Here is a 12,914-nt window from a genome sequence, read left to right on the forward strand (position 1 = left end):
AGGTAAGTGTACTTAGTGATGATCCATGGTTGGGGGGGATGGGTGCTGTTCACATCTTAGTGACGTTTGCATCAGATACAGCAAACACACAAATGAAGTGAAAAGGTGAATAAGGTACCCACATCTGATGGGGGTTTTGGAAATGAGAATTCACTATACATGTAGGGTGCATCATGACACATTTGTCTGATGTGCTTCATGATACACAGTGGTTTGCTAATCATTCTTCTGACTACTTGATGTCACCATGTAAATGTCCAACGCTTTCGCCCATATGACAGAGGCACAATGGCACTAGTGGTATAGTCCGACGTTTGTCGCGTGTCTGATGATGTTCCGATGCATGTGCTGGTGTGGGCACTGTGTATCTTGCTTCCATTTATGCACAGCTGTGTTGGCATTCCACATCTGCATCCATTGGCTGTGTCCCACATTCTGTCAAATTCATTGGGGTCACAGTTTTAGGCACCCAGGACAGTGTGGCCACCCTGCCCTCAACCGACACCCCTCATGGCCCAGCATCAGTCAGGGTCCCTGTGCTTGTAGTCCCCCCCAACCGACACCCATCATGGCCCCGTGGTTGGACCTACCCAGCAGCCAGGTACGTTGTGCAGTGTGCTGTTCTTGGTACAGTTTGTGGCAAGTAGTGCATTTTGATGCACATTGTTATGTAATTTTTTTTTATTGTGTAGTTTATTTTAAAGTGCTCTATTTCTAAATGGCTTCGATTTCCCCTCAAATGTTACTGGACCTATCGAGCTAGACCAGACTGAGAATGGGTTTTGATTAGTCACCCAGAGTAGCACAGGTTTTTTTGCAGACGTGGGTCCTGTGCCAGCTGGGCTTTGGACTTTGAGACTTTGAGACCAAAGCTATGTTAGGCAGAAACCTGTGCAGTTCCCACAACCCCAGAGAGACTAAAGAAACACTGGCTGAGACTCCAATGGGTTCATCAGCCAGCAGTAGAAAGTTTCCACTTGCCATTGGGACTTCCTCTTCTGGAGCAAAGGCTAAGGAGGCAAGCAGGATCCCTGGAAGTTTACCTTTGCATCTGGGATCTCCTTTCACATGGTCAGTGGCCTTACAAACATAGCATGAGCCAAAGGCTCGCTGGAATGGAGGCTTGTCCTGACCGCCTTCTGGTTTTGCACCAGAAGGTACACTAGCCTGAGTTGGTTTCCCTTGTGGCTTACCCTTATGGTTTTGTTTGGGGCCCTCTTTGGAATTTGCAGTATTAGAATTCTCTTTGGAGTCCTTTTTAGGCTGTTTCCCCTCATCCTTCTTCTGAGTTACCCCAGAATCCTTGTGAGTGGCCCTGTTGGCAACCCACAAGTCAGCAGCCTTAGCAAGCTTTCTGGAATCTAATTCCTTTGAATCAGCCAAGTGCTGTCTGAGCTCAGGAGAGCAGGCATCACAAATTGACTCCAACATAAAAAGATTTTTCATACCTTCATAAGTGTTCACCTTGTAACCCTTAATCCATCCCTCTAAGTTTTTCAACCCTTCACTCACCCAAGGGGTACCATCATGCTTTTTGAGGGTTATAAACCTCTTAAGATACTGGGAAGGGGTCTTCCCAAATCTAGCTATCAAAGCTAGTTTCACACATTCATACTCTTTCCTATCCTCCTCCCCCAACTCCATTACCACATCAGTTGCAACAGGGGGAAGCCTAGAGAACAACCAGGTGAGTAAGTCATTTCCTGTGATGTTCTGGAGCCCATGATTATATTCAAACAGAGGCAACCAATCCAACACATCCAACTTTGGCTCATACATACCAACCAATTCTTTAGGCATCCGGGGTCTTTTAGGACTGGAACTTCTAGAGGATCCAGAGAGAGAAGCATTTTCAACAGACAATTTCTTCATTTCTAGCTCATGCTTGAGCTCCATTTCCCTTAGCCTTAGTTCTTTTTCAGGTTGAGCATTAAGTTTCTTATACTCCAATTCTAGTTTCATTCTCTCCAGTTCAAAGTATTGAGGACTAAATGTGGGACCTGGTAAAGGTCCAGTAGGTACAGTAGGTAGAGCAGACAGAAGCCTGGGGGGACAGTCACAGCAGCCTCACCCTCCTCTTCTGACTCTTCCTCAAGATCATCAACATTTTGTTCAGTTTCAATCTCAATACTGTTATCTACAGTTGCTGGAGTGGTAGGTTCCTCTGAACCATCATCCAGGCTTTGGTTAGCTAACAACCTTTCTATTAGCTCCATTTTCTTGCCTCTAGTCAGGAGATTCTTATGCTTACAGAGAACTCTTAAACAATCAGCAGTATTTGTGGCAAGGGACTCGTGACTATAACTTTCCATAGTTAACATGTTAGAAAGATTACTTTTTCAGTGCTAAGCTTTGTGGTTAGTTGCACTAAGGTATCCTAAAGCACACTAAAATGTATACTCAATACAAATCCCACCGCTGTACACCAGTGTTAGGCAGAAACCTGTGCAGTTCCCTTTGGGAACACTGCAAAAGATTTAGGACTACAGGTGTTAGCAGTAAACCCACTTGATAGCAGTCTGTACCACCCAGATTTACCTGGTAGCTGTGGCTGAGCAGTCAGACTTCCCTCAAGAAGAGTTAGGCAGTATGCAAAGTATACACAATAGGCACTCAGACACAATAGCACAAGCAAACACTGACCAGAGCTTTGGTATCAAAGTATATAATTATTTATTTAAAAACACACTGTTTGAAACACTCCAGCACTCTTATTTGTAAAACACTCTAAACACAGTTACTATTATGATATATACAACCCTTACTCCTTATCAGACAAGTGGTGCCACTCTGTCTGGGGTACATAGGAGGGGTGGAGGGGGATTTAGGCACCCTGGACTGAGTTGCCTAGGTAACTCAAATCGCACTCTGTCCTGATTGGCCCAAGTGGTGAGCCGGCCGGCTCACCACTTAGCATGTTTGAGTGACAGCTAGGCTGAGTGAATGGGGGTTTTCTGCATAAAAGCAGGGCTTTGGGGACTGGAACTTCAGAAGTCGCCACAGGACCTAAGAATCCGACGAGGGAGAAGCTGAGCCGACCTGCCACGACGACACCACCGGTGGATCCCTGCTGAACCGTCTCACCACTTTTCCCAACGACAGAGGAGATCTCCCGCCGGAGAGTCTTCTTCCTTTGACTGGTGGGGATAACCAGTTTCACCGTCTTTTCGCCTTCCCGATGCATCTCGTGGCCGCCTTGCCTGTGCCAAGCACCCCGGCAACCGGAATGCCACGTTTTACCGCGACCGCGAAATAAAGGGTAATACCTTTAACCGGAAAACTCTGCGGCTGGTTTCTTCCCTGGCAGTGCAACGACCTTCATTTTTCCTCCAAGTCGAGATCTTCTCTTCCCCTGGACGACGCCGGGACTTGCACCCGCTGCCAGGAACAACTGTCACCGCTGGAGGATCCTTCCCACTTAAGGTACCGTGTTCCGCCTGGCTTCCCTTGCCACTGACTGTACGGGGTAGATTTAGCCCCCGGCTTTCGAACCTGGGTTAGCCTGCGACACCCTGGCTAAACTTTTCTGAGCCTCTCTAGACTCTTTTCGAACTCTCTGCAAGACTTTCAAAGCCTACTGTAACTGTGTGATCTTGGGCGCATTTGTGCTCTGCTCTCTCTAAGAGTGGGCCCAGCCTATGGACTTTGGCTCACAAGTGACTTTTGCTCTTCTGCCTTGCTAAAAGTGTTCCTAAAACTTAGAGTGGTGTATCTTCACATATTCTGCCTTTTTCCCTCCCTTTTTCATGAACATATTGGAGTGCCATCTATTGTTAAGCGCTCACCTCTGTCTGGAAATAAGTGGTGTAAACTAAGACTTGTCTGATAAGGAATAAGGGTTGTATATATCATAATAGTAACTGTGTTTAGAGTGTTTTACAAATAAGAGTGCTGGAGTGTTTCAAACAGTGTGTTTTTAAATAAATAATTAGATACTTTGATACCAAAGCTCTGGTCAGTGTTTGCTTGTGCTATTGTGTCTGAGTGCCTATTGTGTATACTTTGCATACTGCTTAACTCTTCTTGAGGGAAGTCTGACTGCTCAGCCACAGCTACCAGGTAAATCTGGGTGGTACAGACTGCTACCAAGTGGGTTTACTGCTAACACCTGTAGTCCTAAATCTTTTGCAGTGTTCCCAAAGGGAACTGCACAGGTTTCTGCCTAACAAGCTACTTCTCACTGATGAAGCCCAATGAATCTGAAACATGTCTGGGGGTGCTTGTGTTCTTGTGCAGAAGGGATGTGACCACGTAGTTTGGGCTGGACTGCCCTTTTTGGGTTGGGACCAAGCTTGATTTGCATATGATCTTTCCCATTTTGTAATGGCTTGGCAGGCAAAGAACGATGGTCTGGAGGGTTGCCCAGAGCAATGCCAGAGGTTAAGATTGATTCTAAACCTTCCAGCCATCAGCTCTTTTGTTTTGCTTAGTCACCCCGAGTGGGTCCCGTGCCTGCTGGGCCTAGAGACCCAAGCTATCCCTCTCTGATGAGACCCAATGAGGCTGGGGATGCTTGTGGTATTGTGCAGAAGGGATGTGACCAAACAGTTGGGGCTCGACTGCCCCTTTTGGGGTGGGACCAAGCCTGATTTGCATATGGTGTTGCCCCTTTTTTAATGGTTTGGCAGGCAAAGAACGATGGTCTGAAGTGTTGCCCAGAGCAATGCCAGAAGTTATGACTCATTCTAAATCTTCCAGCCATCACCTCTTTTGTTTTGCTTAGTCACTGGGAGTGGGACGGGTAGGCCCTGACGTGGATCAAGTGCCTGCTGGGTCTAGAGATGCAGGCTGCTCCTCACCGATGAGGCCCATTGAGGCTGAAACATGTTTGGGCTCTTGTGCTGAAGGGATGTGACCAAGCAGTTCGAGCTGTCGGACTGGACTGCCTCACTTGTGCAGGGACCAATCCTGATTTGCATATGTTCTTTCCCCTTCTGTGCTTGCTTGGCAGGCAAAGAATGATGGTCTGAGGGGTTGCCCAGAGCAATGCCAAAGCTTAAGACTAATTCTAAATCTTCCAGCCATCACCTCTTTTGTTTTGCTGCCAGATATTAAGTATTTAGCTGATAGAGAAAACACGCACTTCACACTCCTACAAAGAGTGAGCAGATTACTAAATGTGCTCAGGATCCCAGCATCTCTATTTTTCCATCTATGTTTCTCTTTGTGTACTTTCAGCTTTGCTTTTCCTATTATATCTGATTTATATTTAATGTCAACACTGTCACTATTGTAAATTGATGTACACTAACAATGTTCGTCTTGAACCAGATTACCTGATTCCAGAATGTTACAGGGGACCTTGTTATTCAGATGCCTGTCCAGTTCAAAATATATGGACTAAAATGTCACTCTATTATGTATAGGCATTGTACTTTGACTATTGTGTGTCCTGTTAAAATTTCGTCTCCTCTTGAATGTATGCAATGAAACTTTGATTAAAACTAAAATTAATTTGTTGAAACCTCAAAAGAATGGCATTCATTTTATAAACTTAATGAATACTTGAGTGTGTTCTCCTTGTTTGGTCACCCTGATCAGTTGTGTTTTGTTATTTAACCTACCTGCGTAGATCAGGGATTAGCCAGGAGCTATTTTTGATTACTAGATTAAAATATAAGCAATGCCATGTCTGTTAGTAATGTGGGGATCTCTGGGACTGCACATTAAAATTGGACCACATTGCATGTTGTCATTTTAATACCAGCTTGGTGTTCCTCCTGGTTGATAGGACATTCTATGTATTCACTATCTGGTACTGAGTTCCACCCAAAAAAACGATTTGGTCTCAGCCACAGAACCAGTTTTTTGCCTTCCCTTTGAAAGGTTGACATCTTCCAGGAAGACAGGAGCTGGTCCCAGGGTGCATAGAGAGGTTCAGTGCTTTAAAGGCCAGGCTCGGCCAGGCCAAATAATCTCACAATGGGGTGGTAATTAAAAGAGACACTTTGATGTAGGCAGAGCAAGGGACAGCGTTAGAGTAGCCAGATGAAAAGCATCAGTCCACAGAAGAGTTCCACCATCTTGGATTGTCTCTGGGCTCCCTCTTCCCACTCCCTGTAGACAAGGATTCTGGGTATGACATCACCAGTATGAGGATTCTGAAACAGCAGCTAGGAATTGACCACTTTCAGAAGTCTAGAAGGGAACCAATCCATTGTAGGATGGCCTACGTAAGGGGTTGGCTCACCGTAGTTGGTTTATCTTTTAACCCTCACAGAAGAATGATTCATGCAGAACCTTTGGGAGTACAGTCAGATTGAAAGTCCTCTTCCATAGAGCTGATGACCAAAATGCCCCAGGAAGTGGCAAACTCTTTTCCCGTAACCATCCTAAAGGAATATGTGAAATGATCCACTGGCTAGAAAGGGCCTAGTCTGGCTCAGACCACTGATAGCTAGGGATCTGCTCACAGAAAATTGACAGATGACTCCAAGTGCTCTGCCAAAACTTCAAGCTGTGAAGTGAATAAGAAAGATCTTTTGACAGTGTCCCCTGCAAACCAAAAAACAAAGGCGAGCCCTGGCTCTCCCTGCATCTCTGAACCACTTTGATGCCGGTTTGGGCAACTTCTACGCTGTTCAAACTGCTGCAAGGGAACTGTCAGAGTCATCTTCGACTTCGATGCATTACCCTCCCCCATGCGTCTCTGAGTTCAACTCAATGCAGACACTCTGCTATCTTTGCATTTAAGGCTCACTGAGTCTTCTTGCCTCCCCAAGTCAGCACCACCATCCTGGTTAATAACCTCTTTAAGGCCCAAGCCATCGCTGCTGCAGTACCTTGACACCATGTTGAGCCACTTGAGCCTGCTCGCTATAGGTAGGTCTCTGCTTCTCTGCACTGAGGCCACTGAGTCTTCCAGCTCTACTGACCCAACACTTCCTGTTGTGTCTTTGACCTGCAAGCTGTTGCCAATGCCGCATCGCACCACATTGTTGGATCCCATCGACGCCACTCCCTAACTTGAACCTGGCTTGGTGCTGAAAACCAGACTCCCGGTTTGATGCTGAAAAGCCTGGAAAGCAAGAATTAAGGTGTTGATATAGTTCTGTCTGCCTGGTTTGCTTGAAAGCACCTTAGTGACTAGTCCGATCCTACTCTCTACTTTTTGTAAAGACATTGTTAGTGAATTTGACATTGTTGAAAATATTGTCTGTGCACCCCTGTCTTTCATAGCACTTTGTTGGGCGTTGTTTTATTTTGGTACCACCATTATTATTGGATCTAAGTGACCCGACCGCGGCTGAAATTCCTGCGACGGAAAAGTTTGCATGAGAAATGTGCGAACCACAAAAGGTTTGCACATTTCCCATGCGAACACGCATTGAAATCCCCACAGACCCACACCCCCACCCACACCCACAACACACCCACCACACACCCCCAACCACACCCTTAACACACCCCCACCCACACCTCCAACAACCCAAACCCTACTTACCTTTTCAGATGCTGTGTCCCTGCGGTGCCAGTTCCCTTTCACTTCCGTGATCGGGAACCGGTGCCGCAGGGTCAAACATTTCTTTTTTCGGTAGCTGCAGGGGTGTCCCCCGCATTCCCCGCTCACTATACCACAGAGTATAGTGAGAGGGGTGTTGCGGGGGACACCCCCACAGCCCCTGTTTTTTTTTTTTTTTACTTGCCTACTTACCAAAGGTTAGAACTTTTGGTGTTCGAACCTTTGGTGGTAGCATTTTTAGGACTTTTTGTCCATGCAAACTTTTGGATGCGGTAAAAACGTACAATACCGTATTGTTGTTTGGATTGTTTCTGTCCTAGCTTGCATTCCTCCTGAAGAATACAGCCTGCCCTCTGCCTGTGTCACCTTAAGAAGTGAAGCAGGTATACAAGTCGGGCTGTGCCTGTTTCACCTTTATGATTGGGATCGCTGCTGATTTACTTGTAGTGTGGTAGGACTAAGCAGAAATTGTATTTATTGCTCATCCATGCTCTCCAGCAGAACATCAGTCACTTTGTCGCGGGTAGCACATAGTGTATTTGAGACTGGAATCTAAGAAGTTAGTGTGTCCGGTTGGCAAAGGCTGCAGTGAAACCTTAGAGAGTAGAGATAGATACTATAGGTATACGCTTTTTGCATAGTTGATTCTTGAATAAAAAAACAGTGATATGACACCAAAATCATGTGTTGAAAGGTAAGAAAGGGCATAATACGTTTGATTGAGCGAAGATGTTAGATGCATTTCTTTACTAACACATTCATTTGTGGGTCCAATGTAAGTTCCAATGTAAGTCCACGGTCCAAAGGAATCTCGAGATTTCATTGTGGGAGAAACCACTTTATGCTATGATGCAAATTAGAGCAGTTTGAACAAGAGTAGGAAGCCAAAAGGAGCCCTTCACACAGCCGTTTTAGAAGGACAAAGCAAGCCTTCCCAATCCAATGAGGCTTCCGTGATTGCAAAATAAAAGTTGACCTTGACCCAAAAAATTCTGAAAATGTCTTTCGGCAAGAAAATCCCTTAAAACGCTTCAGACCAACTTCCCTGACTCAGGTTGTGCCTTATCCCCTGCAGAATGTCAATGGGCCTCGTTATAATGTTGGCGGTAGCCTTGCCGGTCAAACCAGCAGGCTGCCGCCAAACTTGTTAAAATTTCCGGCGAATGGGAAAGTACCCAGTCATTACGGCCCTGCCGAATCCGGTAATTGCCCATTCGCATGCGCCGGAATGGAATGCTCCCCATTTCCATTTGAGCCTCACAGGGCTCAATGGGAATGGGGAGGTTGGATGCACTGGCACCATTCAAACCTCGTAGTTTGCCGGTCCGGGAACTACAGAACCAGCAAGCTTACCGGTACCGTAGTTCGCGGACCGGCAAACTTATAATGAGGTCCAATGTCTCCTATGTCCCTGGTCTTCTCCAAGCTCTAGGCACCCCTTCTAATTGATAAAACACTTTATCCATCAACAGGTGCTCTATCGCCATTCGAGAAGACGGGTACCTTCCATTCTATTTCCCCGAGTACATTGACCAAATAATTCAACATTAACAACAACACATTTTTTCTTCATTTACATTTTGTGGTGTTCCGCTTTGGACTAAGAAGAAATATAACTCGAGGCTACACAGCAGTAACTCAATTTTCTTTAATGTTAATAAACAGTCCCTGATAGGATACAAAAGGGAGTGTCGCTGCAATTGCTTATTTGACATGTTCATCCCTGTTCCCTGTAGTGGAAAGGGAAAAAGTGTATGGACGCGTGCAGGCTTTGCTTGGCCATTTCCATCTTGGGCCGATCAATGGTGCCAGAGGTCTCTAAAGATCACTGGCAGCATTGCAATGTTCCCCTCCACTTGACACATGGAGACTAGGGTTAGAGGAAGAGTTGCACACATGCAGCAGATCAAAGTGCATGATGTTGTGAATCTCATTGTGCTATAGCTTGTGGCGTCTACTTCCACAGCAGTCCTCTGTGCCCGTTATTCGGCTGGGCATATTAAAAAACATTAATCTGGCCACACAAAGCATTTTTCAAAGGCGTTCATTTTGTGACTCGGCCCGCCAGTAGAATGTAGGTGTTTCGCCTCTTGAGTTTCCCCAGGGCAAACTCAAGAGGACGATCCATTATTCTGAATCAGGACCATTGTGATACAGAAAATCTACAAAATACCCCTGAACTGTAGCCTTGTAGCAAATGTCTTCTTTTGTCTAAATCTGTTAATTCTTTTTTTGTAGAGCAATTGCACCACATTTAGTAATGGGACTACAGCAGCTACACTAGTCTGCAATCCACGAAGCATAACCGACAATCCTCAACTGGGCTTTTACCAGCTGGTCTATGGAATGACGGTCGTGGGGATGATCATTCTAAGTGTATTCAAGGGATATGCTTTCACGAGGGCCACCTTAAAGGCATCCTCAGTTTTGCACGACAAAGTCTTCTACAAGGTACAGTGCACACGCTTTCACACAAGCTGCTTTAGGAAACAGAGTATGGGGACATGTTTGTGTATGATTTATGGATGTGTTTCTGGGTCAATGTAGAAAAAGAACATTGCTTCTGTTCACCAATGTAATATTATGTGACACATTAGTCTCTAGGTTGTATGGTTCTGGACAGAAGGCAGAGGGAGAAGATGGAAGAAATGTTTGGAGTGAAAAAGGGGGCGTGATGGGTGAAGTGTAGAAACATTGTTCCATATCAACACTACCCCCACCACTTTTTGCAGCTCTAGGGTTTGCAAATGGTGTACAATTCCAAAGGGCTTCTGATTTGTGCCTTACAAATGTAAACATCACCTTCCTACACCTCAGATCTCATCACTGAAGATCTGAGGTGGAGGAAGGCACTCCAGGATCTCCTATAGATAGTTGCTACATGGCATGTAAAGCCTCAAAGTAATATGTCTAAGTAACTAAAAGACACCATATGCAAATGCATCATCTAGCTACCACTCTCCGATGAAGTGAACTTACTAATTGACCTATGCTCAAGATTTAAGAGCTTTGGCGGCTCGCATTTTTCAGTACATGCAAACAAGACAGTGGAACATCCTTCATGCGGAAATGCTCGAAACACATGCACAAATCAACATGTCCGGGCATTGCTAAACACCTGCCTGCAGGCTGTCCAAGAGAAATGGTGGGAAGATGGGAAGCGGCCATTCTAACTGGGTCAAAGCCAAAATGTTGCCATGGTACTGTTCTCCCCCTTCTTGAGGCCGAGCCACAAAACAATGGTCAACGCAAGCTGCAATTGTGTAACCATGCTGTCTTATGCATCTACTGTCTTCAGATATGTATTACATCTCCCAGGGAAGCAATCAAGAGACTTGGCACTCTCAACCACATGTTGTAGGTTAAGGCCCACCTCCTGTGTTAGCACCAAGACGGTTTTAATTTGGGGTCTGTTCCCACTATAAATAAGCATTCCAATAAGTGTTACTCGGTGGGTCACTCAACTTACTACCGTTTAGAAGTGTGTCACTTCCTTCAAAGGAATTCACTACCATTTTCCTTCGTTGTATGTACTGGGTGTGTGGTTCACTGGACTAATGCATCCGCTACAGGAGCTTGTGCATGACCTTGTGGTCCCAGGTTCGAAACCTAGTGAGTCCCCTCAGCTCTTAATCCAGCTTAGAATGATAATATGTTAACCTTTCATTTGTGTAAGAATAAACATCTGTTATCTGAGGATAGTGCTCAGGTACTCCTGAGGTGGGCATATGCACTACAAATACACGTGTTATGTGCATTTGTGCAATATAATTGTACATTGCTTGCCTCTATTGGAATATGGCTGAACAGCAGTGGTCGTGCATCACACTTTTGTTTTAATGGGCTGGAAATAGAAAATAAAGGAGAGTCATCACATTGATGGGGGACCTTCAATGTGCTAATCACATTCATAATGTATGCGGCCCGTGAAACAAATACATATCCAATGAATTCTCTGCACATCTGTTCCTAAAATTATTAAGATTTGCATCTATCAGTACTGCAGGGAAGACATAGATGTATGGACATGTACAACATATGTATTGTCAGTTCTTTATATAAAATACATGTTCTTGTTTCTATCTATGCCAGGTTAGCCTATTGTTTCGTGTTTGAGGTTTGCTTTGCAATTAGAAACTGATGCCTTGATGCAGAGAATGTAGCGTAGGAACGGGCTCTCTGTATCGGCCGGTACCAGAGCACTTGTCTGTACATTCCTGAATTATTTTGAGGTACATCATGATTTTGACAATTCATTGTACTCTTTCCTGGTACCCACAGATCTTGCAGAGCCCGATGAGCTTCTTCGATACGACTCCCACAGGCAGGCTCATGAACCGCTTCTCCAAGGACATGGATGAAGTGGATGTGAGGCTACCTTTTCAGGCAGAGAACTTCTTGCAGCAGATGTTCCTGGTTTTGTCCACAATAATCATTGTATCGCTTGTGTTCCCCTACCTTCTTGTTGCAATAGCGGTCCTCGGTGTTGCCTTTGTTGTTCTCATGAGGTACGTTTTTATGTCACTTTCTTCTAGTTTTAAAGTTGTATTTCTCTATATTCTACTAGAAGTCCAGGTAAGAAACATACCTGCTTATTTTATTCCCTGAAATCAAGCAAATACTCCCAACAAAGAACAAAAGAGAATACCAGTTATGCATCTATCTAACCCTTTATGCCACCTTCATTGCTAAGGTAATGTGTTCAGGCCACATGGTATGAGCAGTACCTTCCACAAAGACAACCTCTGTTTTACAGATGCCTTACATGGCTAGTATCATACACATGCTTCCTTTCATTTAAAGGAATTTGTAGCTACAAAGAATGTTTGGTTTACAAGAAAAAGACTTGTTCTGTAAATTAAAATATATTTTTCTTACCTGAAAATATGCTAGTCAGGATTGACATTGTGAGTTAACCCCTGAAATGCTCTTGAATCCCAACTTCCTAACATAGGACTTCAAATATTCCTAGCTCACATTATTACCTGAAGCCTTCATTGTACCCATGCAGAGTATCATCTTTAATGTCACTCCTTAGCAAATATTTGTCAAACTCTGTAATGAAAAATATTGGACACAGTATATACCAAAACACTTACAACGGTTCACTATCAAATGTTTAGTTTATTTCGTATTTTCGACAATCATGCCTTTTATGCAAGTAAACAAGTGCACTCCTATAATTAAGTGAAAAAATGAATCTATTCCAGGGGTGAAGTTCTTTGGGAATGTGTTTTCTTTTTCACTGTGCACTTTGAGATATAATATTAAACATTATTTGACTTTGTTTAGGTCAACATGCTGAGGCCACATTTTCTGTCTTTTGTTGGCATGCCAGTCAACACTATGGGCCTCATTACGACTAGTGCGGAATGGGTTTAACGGCGCCAGTAATGGTGCCGGCGCGGTTAAAACCCACTCCACACTATTACGAGGTCCCCTCGCGGGAACC

The 12,914-nt window shown here is 44.6% G+C and overlaps 1 protein-coding gene across 1 annotated transcript in view; it reads left to right on the forward strand.

The window, feature by feature from the left end:
- Nucleotides 1-12,914, forward strand: part of LOC138454580 (ATP-binding cassette sub-family C member 12-like) — a 392,790-nt gene that overhangs the window by 125,674 nt on the left and 254,202 nt on the right. The window contains exons 5-6 of the mRNA XM_069607051.1: nucleotides 9,701-9,913; nucleotides 11,744-11,970. Coding sequence (XP_069463152.1) covers nucleotides 9,701-9,913; nucleotides 11,744-11,970 — 440 coding nt within the window. The remainder of the gene's footprint in view (nucleotides 1-9,700; nucleotides 9,914-11,743; nucleotides 11,971-12,914) is intronic.

Source organism: Ambystoma mexicanum, chromosome 1p (genome assembly GCF_040938575.1).
Source record: "Ambystoma mexicanum isolate Mex_15411 chromosome 1p, UKY_AmexF1_1, whole genome shotgun sequence".
Lineage (NCBI taxonomy): Eukaryota > Metazoa > Chordata > Amphibia > Caudata > Ambystomatidae > Ambystoma > Ambystoma mexicanum.